Source organism: Polyodon spathula, chromosome 2 (assembly GCF_017654505.1).
Source record: "Polyodon spathula isolate WHYD16114869_AA chromosome 2, ASM1765450v1, whole genome shotgun sequence".
Classification (NCBI taxonomy): domain Eukaryota; kingdom Metazoa; phylum Chordata; class Actinopteri; order Acipenseriformes; family Polyodontidae; genus Polyodon; species Polyodon spathula.
This window is the reverse complement of record NC_054535.1, coordinates 47,153,641-47,169,113: the sequence shown is the minus strand read 5'-3', so window position 1 is coordinate 47,169,113 and position 15,473 is coordinate 47,153,641. Positions and strand designations below refer to the sequence as shown.

At 36.5% G+C, this 15,473-nt stretch overlaps 1 protein-coding gene across 1 annotated transcript in view; it reads left to right on the top strand.

Moving 5' to 3' along the window:
* Positions 1-15,473, top strand: part of glra3 (glycine receptor, alpha 3) — a 58,455-nt gene that overhangs the window by 29,936 nt on the left and 13,046 nt on the right. The window contains exons 4-5 of the mRNA XM_041223583.1: positions 9,041-9,264; positions 12,528-12,610. Of these exons, the coding sequence (XP_041079517.1) occupies positions 9,041-9,264; positions 12,528-12,610 (307 nt within the window). The remainder of the gene's footprint in view (positions 1-9,040; positions 9,265-12,527; positions 12,611-15,473) is intronic.

Here is a 15,473-nt window from a genome sequence, read left to right as displayed (position 1 = left end):
ATTCACGCCTGCCGTCTGCCTGTGCATGGATTGCCCTGTGTGATGTGCCTGCCTGCATTAACCTATTCTGCTACTCTCTCTCTCTCTCTCTCTCTCTCTCTCTCTCTCTCTCTCTCTCTCTCTCTCTCTATATATTATATATATATATTATATATAATGATATAATATATATATAAGATATATATATATATACTCTATATATATCTAGATAAAAATTAAGAGACCACTGCAAAATTATCAGTTTCTATGGTTTTACTATTTATAGGTATGTGTTTGGGTAAAATGAACATTTTTGTTTTATTCTATAAACTACTGACAACATTTCTCCCAAATTCCAAATAAAAATATTGTCATTTAGAGCATTTATTTGCAGAAAATGACAACTGGTCAAAATAACAAAAAAGATGCAGAGCTGTCAGACCTCGAATAATGCAAAGAAAATAAGTTCAGATTCATTTTTAAACAACACAATACTAATGTTTTAACTTAGGAAGAGTTCAGAAATCAATATTTGGTGGAATAACCCTGATTTTCAAGCACAGCTTTCATGCGTCTTGGCATGCTCTCCACCAGTCTTTCACATTGATGTTGGGTGACTTTATGCTACTCCTGGCGCAAAAATTCAAGCAGCTCGGCTTTGTTGGATGGCTTGTGACCATCCATCTTCCTCTTGATCACATTCCAGAGGTTTTCAATGGGGTTCAGGTCTGGAGATTGGGCTGGCCATGACAGGGTCTTGATCTGGTGGTCCTCCATCCACACCTTGATTGACCTGGCTGTGTGGCATGGAGCATTGTCCTGCTGGAAAAACCAATCCTCAGAGTTGGGGAACATTGTCAGAGCAGAAGGAAACAAGTTTTCTTCCAGGACAACCTTGTACTTGGCTTGATTCATGCGCCCTTCACAAAGACAAATCTGCCCGATTCCAGCCTTGCTGAAGCACCCCCAGATGAGTCCAATTTTCAGTTTTGCCCAACACCTGGTCATCTAATGGTTAGACGGAGACCTGGAGAGGCCTACAAGCCACAGTGTCTCACACATACTGTGAAATGTGGTGGAGGATCGGTGATGATAAACAAATAAATGCTCTAAGTGACAATATTTTTATTTGGAATTTGGGAGAAATGTTGTTAGTATTTTAAGGGTCAAAATATCTATATATTATATGTATTACGTCAATCACGGCATTATATATATTATATAATATATATATATTATATATATATTATATATATATATATGTAATAATTACGTACAGAATACATTTTTAATACAAAAAAAAACTAGTTTTAAGCCATCATTTTTTGTCCAAGTTGGAAAAGGTAAATTGTCAAATCACTGACTGACTCAGAAATGTCTTCATCTAGACAATGTGGGGAAGCTATAAAAAAGGCTAACAAGATGCTCGGATACATTGTGAAAAGTGTTGAATTTAAATCAAGGGAAGTATTGTTAAAACTGTACAATGCACTAGTAAGACCTCATCTTGAATATTGTGTTCAGTTCTGGTCACCTCGCTATAAAAAAGATATTGCTGCTCTAGAAAGAGTGCAAAGAAGAGCGACCAGAATTATTCCGGGCTTAAAAGGCATGTCATATGCAGACAGGCTAAAAGAATTGAATCTGTTCAGTCTTGAACAAAGAAGACTACGTGGCGACCTAATTCAAGCATTCAAAATTCTAAAAGGTATTGACAGTGTCGACCCAAGGGACTTTTTCAGCCTGAAAAAAGAAACAAGGACCAGGGGTCACAAATGGAGTTTAGAAAAAGGGGCATTCAGAACAGAAAATAGGAGACACTTTTTTACACAGAGAATTGTGAGGGTCTGGAATCAACTCCCCAGTAATGTTGTTGAAGCTGACACCCTGGGATCCTTCAAGAAGCTGCTTGATGAGATTTTGGGATCAATAAGCTACTAACAACCAAACGAGCAAGATGGGCCGAATGGCCTCCTCTCGTTTGTAAACTTTCTTATGTTCTTATGTTCTTATCAGTTGTTGCTACTGTATTTAAATATTTTTTTTAAAAGTATCAAACTGTATCAGTGAGCTCAGCAACTTAACAGTAAATGTATTAGGCTGTGGTTGGGCCATTCAAAAATAAAATTAAACAATCTTATGGATTATTTGTTTATTCTGTTTAATAATTAATGTATATCATACGTTTAAACGGTATTAGCTGATTTATTTTTTTTTTCTAATCTGGCTTCCCTTCCTTTTCAAGTCGAAGACAACCACCAACCAATACTTTTGGGATATGCTTGCCACAGGTCAAGTATTCACTGAGCATTTTATATCAAAGCTGCCAACAGGCCCCTCTGTAGAGTGACGTCCTTAGTCCTGCCTGCCGAGGGAATAAGTAGTCACTCTGCGGAGCTCAAATCCTCTTTTGCCTCTCACAACCAGATAGGTAAGGTGGGTATAAATTAACCTCTTCCAGTTGTTGATTGTCTCTTAAAAAGAGTCCTTCTATCCGCGTTTTCTGTAGGTCCCTTGCAATTTGTTGCTGGAAGTTGGCTTGCCACTTCCACAGAATCAGTACTCCGCAGCTGAATTTTGAATGGGTGCAATTATACTGAGTGTGGATCGGAAAAGCAGCATGGCAGAAAACCAAGCAGGATAGAAACCAGAGAAATTTTGTGATAATACTGCAAGGCAAATTTCCATCTAGACCAATCAACTGAAGTGTTGTTGTGTGACGTTATCTGTACTGTATGATACGTCCCGTCCAGATTAAAAGGACATGGTAAAGAAGCAAGACACCTGGGACACCATAGTGGCCAAACTAGACATGTCAAGTAAAAATATTTGCGTTTGAAGAGCAACAGAAAACATACACTGTGTAGCGTACTATATAGCTGACTGTTGCATTGTTCAAGCCAACTGGTGGGGAGGTGGAAGTGTGATGATGTGGGGAGGAATCTCTTTTAACACAAGAAAGTCTTTGGTGCAGGCAACAGTTTTTATGTTCCTGCAAGCCAATCCGGAATCCGGACGTGTTGACAATGCAAGACCACACAGTGCTAGGATTACTATTGCACGACTTCAAGAAAACAATGTCGAGGTCTAGCTGTGGCCAGCCTGACCTGAGTCCAATGGAACATCTGTGGGATCAAATCGCCAGTGCCATCCACAGGAGACAACTGTGACCAGCCAGCCTTTGCCAGCTGGCTGCAGCTGCACAGGAAGAGTGGCGAAACATCCCACAGCAGTCTAGCCAGAGGCTGATCAGGTCTATGCATCAACGCTGCCAGGATTGTGTTAATGCTCGGGTAGGTCATACACAATACTAACTTTTGTAATGTTTTCGTTTTCACAGTGTGTCATGTTTCATTCTGAAAACTTGATTCATGATTCTTTGATCTGTATTTTTGTTCACATTTTCTGAGATATTGTTTGATATATATGTTTAAAATATTTGAGTAAATCTATTAGACCTGAGTGTTGCGTTCCTTTTGTACATCAGTGTGTGTCTGTCTGTGTGTGTATATACAGTGGCTCTCAAAAGTATTCACCCCCCTTGGACTTTTTCACATTTTATTGTGTTACAACATAAAAACAGAATGGGTTTAATTTTTGCCTCTGATCAACACAAACAAAGTCCATAATGCAAAGTGAAAAATAAAATCTACAAATTGTTCTAAAATAATTACAAATATAAAACAGAAAATAAAATGACACACCTAAATAAGCTCTGGTGCAACCAATTGTCTTTACAAGTCACATAATTAGTTGAATGGAGTCCACCTGTGTGCAATTAAGGTGTTTTACATAATTTCAGGTTAAATACACCTGTCTCTGGGAGGTCCCACTGTTGGTTAGTACATTCCTAACAAAAACTACATCATGAAGACGAAGGAACATTCAAAGCAAATCCGGAATAAGGTTCTTCAAAAGCACATCATGGTGAATGAATTGATGCTGTTTTGAAGGCAAAGGGTGGTCAAACCAAATCTGGATTTGATGTAGATTTTTCTTCTGTTCACTCACTTTGCATTTTGTTAATTGATAAATATAAACTATTAACATGTGTATTTTTGAAAGCATTCTTTACAGCATTTTTTCACACCTGCCTAAAACTTTTGCACAGTACTATATATATATATATATATATATATATATATATATAATATATATATATATATATATATATTGTCTTTAGTCTCATTCTTTCACATTAGCACCTATAGGCTTTACCTGGGAAAGTAGTTTAGTTTTTGACACCTTGAAAAATCAGAAAAACAACATTCAAAACACTGAACAAAAAGTAAAGATGATTTTTCCTTGTTTTATGTTTCTGTAAATGTATTTATTCATCTTACAAATTTTACTGCCAGAGCCACAACAGTTTTTATTAGTGCAGCTTCCATTGCAATGTTTCTCCTTTCCATGAGTATTTATAAATACAATTGTTCACCTTAATCCTTGGATTTTGCACTGAATCTTTTTTTGGCAGATGGTCTCGGCTGAACACAGCAGCCTTGTTTCCCCTTCAAATGACAGGTGTATACAGATGAGAGATGTGTAATGCACACCACTGTACTGGTTTTGTCTTCATAGCCTTTGAGTGCAATACTTTCAGATTGTGAAATACATAAATAATGCATATCTAAGTATCTATAAAATCCCTTTCATTTCTATGTAGAGAGACAACTTATATCAGTGTACTTACCAATCACACACCAATAGTTTCCTACAGTATTCTCTCTGTTTCTGGTTAAACTATTTTTTGTTTTGAAGAAGAAGAAGAAGAAGAAGAAGAAGAAGAAGAAGAAGAAGAAGAAAAGAAGAAGAAGAAGAAGAAGAAGAAGAAGAAGAAGAAGAAGAAGAAGAAGAAGAAGAAAAAAAAACATTTTAAGGATGCTTGGGGGTAATGTTTGGGGATGCTTTGTTTTTCAATAATGTCAAGTTGATATTGTTGGTGGCATTTAATTAAAAAAAAAAAAGTTTTTATGACTTCAGTAATTTGTTTTAACTTCATGAGCTTTCTTGGATAGTGGTTGAATTATGATCTATCTCCATATGAATCTTGTTGAGGCAGATTTGTAATACAAAAAGACCCTCACATTGATGGCCCAAAATAACCACACCAAATCCCGAAATTACAGAGAACACAGCATTCATTATAGTATACAGATCAAAAGTGAAGTGAATATGCTGTGTTGGATTTAAACTATTTTAGATCAAACTTCCCTGTGGCAAGCTGCCTTTCTTGAGAATTAGTACTGTGTGTCGTTTATTTACAAATGTATTGTGAATCTTTATTCGTACCGTTAAGGGAGCATATATGCGATTAAAAGATGAAGAAATCATTTGTTCAAACTTTGCTGGGCACCTTCTGTGAAGTCTGGTTCCTTGGGCATATTCAGTCATGTAGTATGTTTAAAATACCATATTTCTCATCCTAACAGGCAGACAGGGTTTTGCTCAGTTGAAATAAAGAATAATGATGCATAGTATGTCAAGCAATCTGCATTAGTCATTGACAAAGCCTGCAAGACACAATGGAAACCAAATGCATAATACATAATATCCATATTAACAATTCTGGATGCTGAATTCATAAGGGCTGCTGCCTTTCACAATTACATTTTCAAATTAATCTAGACAGAGGCTACAAACTTAAGATCATCTTGGTATCTGAAGGGTACTTGGCTACTTTCAGTTTAAATATATGTTTTGTTATGAAGCCCTTGACATATATGCAAACACGGCTCTTCAAATCATATTGCAAATCATATTGTTATCAGATATTTTGGTTTATTCCATATTATTTTGCTCCACCCTAATATTTTCAAATTGCTACTCATGAAGTATGCATTTTTGCGTTTTCTTACTCACATTCCTGGTTTCGTTACTCTTACAAAAAGTTATAAATCTGCCAAAATATTCTAATAACTCAGTGAAGAAGAAAGAAAGAAACGTTGACACAGGCATCTTCCAAAGCAGCAACCTATTTTGTCCAACGATCCATGAGGTGCCTGTTCCGTGCTTGGCAGGGTGGCCGCTGGTTCAGAGTTGTATGTATAGTTACAGTGTGGGGAATAGGAATGCAAACAGAGAAACATTTGCACGCACGCGGGGTCGTGCAACACAGTCCTGCACATAGGTCTGCAGAATGCAAACGCAATAGCACAGTCCCGCCGCCAGCCCCTTTGTTACACAGCCCACCCTCCCTTAGTCTTTCTTGTCCTTGAGAAGGTCACATAGTCCTGGAGGTGGCAAGGCGGGCATCTGTGGTGGTGTGGTCGGTGGGGAGAGGCAGTAGCTATGGTTCCCCCAACCGCTGGCTGCGGATGCGGGCTGGTTACGCTGTGGCCAAGTCCAGATCAAGTGGGCTGCTGGCTGAGCGGTGCTGCTGCCGATACCGATGTCCCAGGAATTGGTTAGTCCACCAGGTTGTTAGTGCTCCTCCCCCAGTATGTAACGAGACGGTCCCGATGCAGCACTACATTGTAGTCCCATGGTGGAAACTGGATTCTATAGAATCAAGCAGATGTGCAGTTTCTCTGTGGCTTGCTGATAGACGTCCGGCTGCACCAACCCCACACTTTATCATGTGGCTTTGTACAATGCAAATCTTGCAAAATGTTACTGAAATATGACAGCAAAAATATGGGAAATTCATCTCTGCAGTGGCACACTGAAAATTCATCCTGTAGCTGGGCCAAGTCAGTCGTATATGACTTATTTTGTCTAAAATGATTATGCAAATTTGCAAGATCATCTTAATGTGTGGCTATTTATGGTAGCAAACTTTTGAAAAAGCCTGTTGTTGTCTTCTTTTAAATCATGCAGTATTGGATTATTAGGAAAAGAGGTAAATTAGATATGATTAATTGAGTGATTTTTTTTCTTTATGTTTCAACTAGAAATCGGGAATGACTCTACACGGAAGGTACAATAGTATTTCAATAGTATATGTTTGGAATTATGGTATTTGTGGAGATGGTCAGGTCGGGTTGGGTATGCAAATATTTCAAAGGTCTCGGGCTCGGGTTGGGTTTGTATTTGTTTGCTCGGGTCGCGTCGGGTTCGGATCGGGTTTTAAATTTAGGCCCGAGCAGAGCTCTAAGCCCTGGTACAGAGTTGCATATATAGTCACAGAGTGGAAAATAGGACGTCAAACTGCGAAACATTGTTTCCACGTACACAAACAATACAGCTGCGGGGTTGTGCAACCAAGTCCTGCACACAATAACACAGTTCCACCGCCAGCCCCTTTGTTACAATATATATATTTTACAATTCTTGAGTAATAAAATAATGAGCCAGTTGTACTTGGCTCAAATGCAGTTGCAAAGAACAGTAAAAAAACTGACAAAATGTAAATTTGTGACTGTAGTGATACGGCACATGTGTTTGTTCAGCTAAAAGACAATGAAGCATACCACACAGCTATCTTTAGTATGTCAGTCTTATGTTGTAGACCTTTTTGTTTTTTACGCTACCTTGTTTTTATATGATTTTGGCAATCATTGAATGATTATTGCAGTTACACTAAAGAAGTGTAAAAATAAATAAATAAATAAATAATGTATATACGTGTGTTGGCATGTGGGGACTCCTTTGTGTTAGGAACTAAAAAAGAAATACACAGACAATTACAATGTCTATGTGTGGCTTAAGGCATAGTCATAAATGGTTTGTAAGGTTTTAACTGCTGGAGCAGTTCTATGAATGGGTGCACACATGGTTACAGTTTGTTTTAAAGTTACATTTTAAAACATTTTATTGTTAAAAAATCATTACCATGAATCGAAATGTCTAAATGAGGGAATGCAATTTTTATATAACTTATATATATAACTTACCTTTTATATAAACTCAAAAGAAATATTTTCAGGTTGTGTGTTGTGCATAAGGTGGCCATCTTACCTGCCATGCACTTGCACAGGACAGTCTGGTAATTATAATGTGTAGAGTGGTGGCCATTTTGTGTAGAATGAGAATTGTAGTTTTATTGGGGAAATTTTCCAGAAGGGGGGAGGTGGAGTTTGGTTATTTGTGTAACCTGTTAAATATGTCTTTACGATTTATTTGTTTATTTATTATTTATTTGTCAGTTTTTTTTTTTTTTTCAGTTATAATACCTGTTTCTTTAGTAATAGTTTCAACGTTTCAGTCCTGCTTTTGACTATCTTGTGCAAAAAACCATGTCATCAACTTTCTGTTTCAGATGCCACATTTCATAAAAGTACAGCGGCCACTTGACCAGAATAAGACAGGGTATTTGAGTTAAGGAGCTGCTCTTCAGTTCCAGTTGCCTGTTATTGACAGTATATGCAAGATCAGCCGTATTATCTTCTTATCTGTAAGAATCAGCACCCTCCAGTGCACAGCAGTGTATTTCTGGAAAAGCAAAGGGAAACTTGATCAAAAGTTGCAGATCATTAGATGACACTGGCTTTTACTTCTATAAAGATGCTGATCTAGGCTAGTGACAGATAAATATGGCAGGTAAATAGACCTGAAGCGCAGCTCCTGACCACAGGTAAAAACATTGAAATACAGACAGTATCTGAGTAATTGCAATGACCACTGAACATACATATTTTACCACTGTAATAAAAAGTGTATTTAATCTGCCATCTCAGCCTTCAATATTTAAGTACCATGCCAATAATGTATGATTATAAAACACATTATATTAAACCTTTAAAATGTGCAGCATTCACTATGTCAACAGCCTGTCACCAATAACTATTCAGTTTGCGTTTCACTGACAACAAATTTAACCAATCTGACATTAACTCTAGCCCTGAGGACCAGTTGTGAGGCTTACACTGGATGGAAAAAGCCAGATAAAATGAATTTACACACCAACTTACTTATTAAGTTGGTTGGAACCAACTATTTATATGTGAAAAACCTCAATTCACAGGTCTCTCGTTCTTTCCTGTTGCCTTTTGATCTTGTGTGTCAATAATACCAGTTCTTTGAAGCAGACATGTCCAAAGCAAACAATGTACAATAATATGATTTCTATAGTGTTTTACTAAGGGAGATTTAAGAATTTTATGCTCTTTGTTTCCCACAGGATTACAGAGTAAACATCTTTCTTCGTCAGCAGTGGAATGACCCCCGGTTGGCTTATAGCGAATATCCTGATGACTCTCTAGATTTGGATCCCTCTATGTTAGATTCTATCTGGAAACCTGATTTGTTTTTTGCAAATGAGAAAGGAGCTCATTTTCATGAAGTTACCACAGATAACAAACTTTTAAGAATATTTAAAAATGGAAATGTTCTTTACTCAATAAGGTAAGGATAAAGGTGGATAAAAGTTAGATAAATGTAGCTGTAAATACAGATTTTACTGGTGGGGGTTTAGAAGTTTGGATTGTACAGTGTGTCACCACAATAGATGTAATGATTGTTAATACTGGTAGCTTATATTTTTAAATGTTTACAAGTTATTCAAGTGTGAAACATTTAAAATTTTGCCTTAGTATTTATATAGTCAGTGGTTGTATGTTCTGGCCTGTAATTGGTTAAAACCTCATCATAGGTAATAAATTGAACTATTGCCCTAACATCCTTACACCATCGGGTAATAGTCCCCATCTGTTATGTGACTGGTTCACATCACTGTCAATCCCGGCCCTTTTCAAAGGAACGCCCTCCACCTCCACTCCAACAAGAAGACAAAATGGCTGAATGAAAAAACTGTTGAACAGCGATTTTCTGACTTAAAAGAAAACTAATTAAAAAACATACTACGTTGTTGTTTAGTTATGTACTTACTTATGCTTAGTGTTCCGTGTTTCCGGTTTATTCCGAAGTCTACCGAAAAATTACAGGATTTTTTTTAGTTTACTGAACATCGGTTTTTACTGATTTATACCCAATTTTATTCAATCTATTATTCAATATTTTCTAGGAAATGCACGATATGTTGATTAAAATGCTGTTTTATTTTGATTCCGATATTGTAATAAACAGCCCTAGTTTTCATCCTAGGTGGATACAGCAGACGTTTAGATGTCAGAGTTGTCAAATAACATTCAAATGTAGTTCTTTGTCACTTCACAAACACATTGATATCACCTGATTATGTTGGCCAATTAAAGTCAGATTATTGTGGCAATTACTGGGCGTAGTAACTACTAGCTTGATCAAAAACTAAATTGAAATACTGACACGAAAATATTATAATTTAATGGATGAGGAATGGAGAGAAAATGTTAATCAGTTTATGAATATTCAAAAGAAAACAAATGTTTTGAACTACGCAAAAAGCAAAAAATAGCAGAGGTGGTTCAGATAAGGCAGAGGATGAATAGCGCTGCAAATACTGTTGCATTGAGGTACATGTTTGCGCTGACAATAAAAGAATATACTGAAAAGCAAGCGACACATTAAACTAAAACAAGAAAGTGAACAGAGAGAAAAGCAATCCATTCATGCTGCTTTTACACACGCTTTAATAAAAAGAGCTCAGAATGACTGTGTTAATGAGTTTGTCAGGGTGCTGTGGTTTGCTGGACAGCCAATGTTTATTGCAGAGAGATATGTATTGGTAACTTTGTGTCTGTAGTAAAACCCAGCCTAACACCGACAATCTTAATTGTAAATATTTGACAGAAAATGGTGATGCTTTAGTTGTCAATTTTCTTTTATGATTTGAAGGTGAATAAACCTGGCTTGTTTTGTGCTGGTGTCATGTTCATACCTTCTGTAGATACTATTTCCGTCAGCACAGGGACTGCCCAAACATTCGCAAAGTACCAGCTAAGTTGGGAAAATGTGGCTTCCACTTGCACAGATTCTACTTCAACATACATGCCAGGGACATTAAACCTAATCAGAAACCAGAACTGCTTCTCATCTTATTCCACATGTAAATGTTTTTTTTTTTCTGAGATTTTTTGCCCAATGTTTTAATTAAAAACTACTTTGTGCCGATTTTATCCCTATTTTAATACATGTAAAATAAACTCTGAAAAATTCCCGGAATTGTTCTTAAAAGAAAAAAAAACGAAAACGCGGAACACTACTTATGCTGTATCAGCTATATATAAACAAAATACAGTAAAGCCATAAATATCTGTGGCCAAGATATTTGGTGAATCATACCCATGAAAGTTATTTTGCTCCAGATATGTTGGCAACCTGTTGCACTGGTACTAGTGTATTGCTTTCTTATAAATACAGCACTAAGATATCTGTGGCAAAAAATGTTTAGGTTTTTTTTTTTTCATATGCAAAAAACTCCTAATAAAAGGCTTGCAAATATTTATGGCTTTACAGTATATAAAGCCATATTTACTATCCAACAGTACTTCTGAACAGTGCAGTAGTAAAATCAAATGAACACCTAACACATTTTACTTTAGCCTAGGCTACCGGTATGACAAAACAAAATAAATCATGAATCTGCATTGCACACATTGGTGTAATGCGAATAAAAGATTATTTAAAATTGAAACTAAATAATTTTATTATTATTATTATTATTATTATTATTATTATTATTATTATTATTATTATTAACAAGGCAACCTAGACAATTAAAACAAAATAGATCATGGTGCCGTACTGACAAGTTATGATATGTACAGAAGGACAGTCAGTTCTCGTTAATACGAATTTCAAGGGACCAGCAACAAATTTTGCATTATACCACTCATTCGTATTTTCATGAGTAGCCTATAAGCCAAATGTATACTGTCTGTTTTTATTTAAGTTAGTCAGTGGTGCAGTTTTAAATTGTTCACAATTACAAACCACCTGCACATTAATGGAAAAGGTACGTTTCCTTGCTATACAGATGCTCAGAATGAGCTGGAGGGGTTAGCAGCACATGTGTGCAGTCTATTGCTCCCAGATTTTAGGGAAAAATAGGCATTTGACTGTTAGCCTCAAAAAAGCAACTGTCAATGCAAGAGAAAAGGCGGACTGGGAAATGCCAGCAACAATTGCGACTGTTTAAAACATGCTTTCAATAATTCTTAAAAAATTGATGCAATTGTAAGTGTCGCAATTATCAGCAGCTTTCGTACATCTCATTACAATATTTGAGAACCCTGATTTGCATGGGTGTCCACAGGTAGGTGCAAGTGCAAGTTTACAAAAAAACAAACAATAGTTGTACAGTGGGGCATGTGGTAAAAGCACTGCGCCCTATAGCTTGGAGATTGCTGGATGGAATCCAAGCTAAGCCACTGCCAACCATGGATGGGAGTTCCCAGGGGGCGGTGTACAATTGGACAACCACCACCCAGGCAGGGTAGGGGTTAGGTCAGCTGGGGAGTCCTTGGCTTACCACACTCCAGTAACCCCTATACATTTCAGAACTGTATGGTGCTCTGGCGCTGTAAGTTCTGGATATGGCTGCACGGTGCAGAGTGAAAAAAAAGCGGACGGCTGATGGTACTCATTTCCGTGGACAAGAGTTGTCGTCTTTGTCTCTCCCGAGTTAGTTCGGGGGTTGCAGCAGTGAGCTTCTTGTATTGTTCACTTGTATTGATTACTGCTGTATTTATTAGGCCAATATAACATTTTTTTTTTTTTTTTTTTTTTAGATTGACATTAACACTTTCCTGCCCAATGAATCTTAAAAATTTCCCAATGGATGTGCAGACTTGCATAATGCAGTTGGAAAGTTGTAAGTAGTACATTTTAAAATATCATTTTAAGCTCCTCCATAGTGTCATTAAAAATCATTCTGTACAGTATTACGAAGTATGGCTTCTACTGCTGAGGCTGATTGGAACTTATTCAGGTGTCATTTATGGTAAAGAACGTAATGGTATCATTATTTTCTTCTAAAGAATTGTCTGATGAAGTGTAATGCAAAATGGTAAAGAGCTAGTACAGTACCATAATTTAACCTTCAGAGTTTTGTATAGCCAACTTTTCATTATGAACAATTTTACCTTACCTGAAGGAGTTTGCATGCTGTATGTTTGATTTTGCTTTTTCTCCCATGTAAAATAAGCCACCTCCTACAAGGCAACCTGAATTATCATAACATACATATCATAACATATTGTTTAAAAAATATTGGTGTTATTTTCACTATAAAAATGTGAAAGGCCCTTAAAGATATTGCCTCCTGTTGTTTTCCTGAACTTGTTTTTGTAATAAAAAATATATTGGTTTCTCAAGGACAAAATAAGACACCATCACAAGTTCAAACAGCAGACGCCTAAATATTGTATGCTAAGGTTGTGGGCCAATATACTCAGCACAAAACCAGGGATGTTTTGGGAGTTCTCCTCAATAACATGTTTGAAGTGCTGTTCTGTGAGGTTGTGGTGCATTGTGGGTAGTACATGTCTTTGACTTTCTATTGGATATGACAAGGGCTTTCTTTAGACAATAAGTTGACATTTAACTTTTACAACTTTCATAAGTAATGAAGAACTGAGAACAGGGTTATTCTTTTTTACACATAGGTTTGGAGAACCAGATGTGTTTCTCACCCTTAAGATTAGCTTCACATTACAGGTCTGAGAAAGGGTAGTACAAGAATTATTCCCAAGGGTGTCCATTTTGCTTCCTCACACTTTTGCGCCTGTAAACATATTGTTTGCTGTGGTCAATTTTAATACATCTTTCTAGTGTAGAAGAAAAGCCAGTAGATGTGAGTTCAAATACATGAAACCTCCATTGGCACATATGATTATATGATTGTATTGATTTGGTGAGTGCACATTTTTTAACTGGAAATTGGTCCTGGAGACAATTGGGTCAAAGGGTTAGTTTAGAACTGGGGCCAGAACAGCGTATATAAAGTAGAAGAGTAATTTCCTATGAAAGACCTGACAACCAACTACAGTTCTCAGTATACAGTACTGCTCGACAACATTTTCAGTAGGAACAGCTCAGTATAGGTATGAATATTAGTTCTCCTGAAAACTACTGGATTGTTAAATATATGGAAATTGAGGATATCTAATATGTTCTTATAGTTATTCCTCACGTGTTTTGTTGTTTTTTGTATGGTGGCCCTGAAGTTCCAAACACAAATACAACTTGATAAACAGAAATGAAAATAAAAAACCACAAATACAAATAAAAAAACTCAAAAAGCCCACAACACAATGGAAGTAATGATTGTGGCCACTCCCCCAGATACCCCAACACAGTCTCTGACTGTTTGTTTCTGGAGAAGTTGAAGTGGTTTAGAAAGCACAAGTTGAATCTTTAGTAACTTAGTTGGTCGTGGTATATTCCTGTCAGTGTTATAATTGGTATTGCAATGGTAAGTATCATGTTTACCATAATAACATACAGTAATACTAGCGGTTAAAAACTACTATTTTAGTTAAACAACATTTAATTTTTTTTTTTTTTGTAGCACAAAAAAAGTTTGTCTTCGATGCATGTGAATTTTTCACAATGACATTGAGGTTAGTGCAATTTCAGCATGCGAAGATCATACAAGAGCATTTCTCAGTTGTTGTTTTTATGTTATCAAATGTTGGGTAAATACTATATGCTGTTAGATGTACAGTACTATAAAGTTCATCTTTAGTTTTGTGGAAATGTTAGGCAATACCAATGGTGTATTGTCACAAAGATGGCTGGAGTGGGGGACGACAGACTAGAAACAGGAACCAGGAAATAAACAAAGAGAGGTGGAGTTTGGTGAAGCTGAGTGAATGGTCTCGCTCAGCATTTAATAATGAACAGACAGACAGAAAATAAAAGGTTGCAAGACAAACAAAAACACACAGGACACGGCACATTCGCCAAAACAAAAAGACAAACAAAACGGACTATACAGTAAACAAACACGGTGAGCTGATATTTTTAACTACTATTGTTATTATTACAATTATTATTACCTCCTTCTCCAATCCCATTCTCCACTCACCGAACACACTACCCCATGGGAGTGAAAACATGCTGCTTTTATGCAGCTGTAGCGAGACTCGATTGCTGATCAATATTTCAATTGGAGTTGCGGTACAACTGCGCGTGAATTAATAAAGTGCAATTCCCCATGCTCACATATTATTACATTTTGCTTGCACGTGAAGTGCTGTGCAATCCTCGTGCCTAAATACAAATATACATTTTAAACACTTGTGCTACACAGACCCATTTATATCCCATGTACCAATGACTACACACCAAGATTAACACACAACATACAACTCAAAATACACACAGGGGCGGGCACTTTGCCACATGTATATATTAGAGTAAGCTAGAAATTCACAGGCATTGAAGCCAGAATTTTTTTAGCTTCAAAAAAACAAGTCAAACTAAAATAATAGTTTTACTATTACTGTACATTAACTAATTTATGGTAAACATGATATTTACCATTGCGATACCACTTATAACACTGACAATATACCACGGCCAACCAACTTATAACGCTAGTGGCACACTACTCTTTCTTTTTGTGTCCCATCACCTTTCTCTGTACAAAATAAGCATGGCTAATATAAATTAAATTATAGCTTTGCAGGAGGAATTAAATTTTAAGCATACCCATTGTAAAAAAAAAAAAA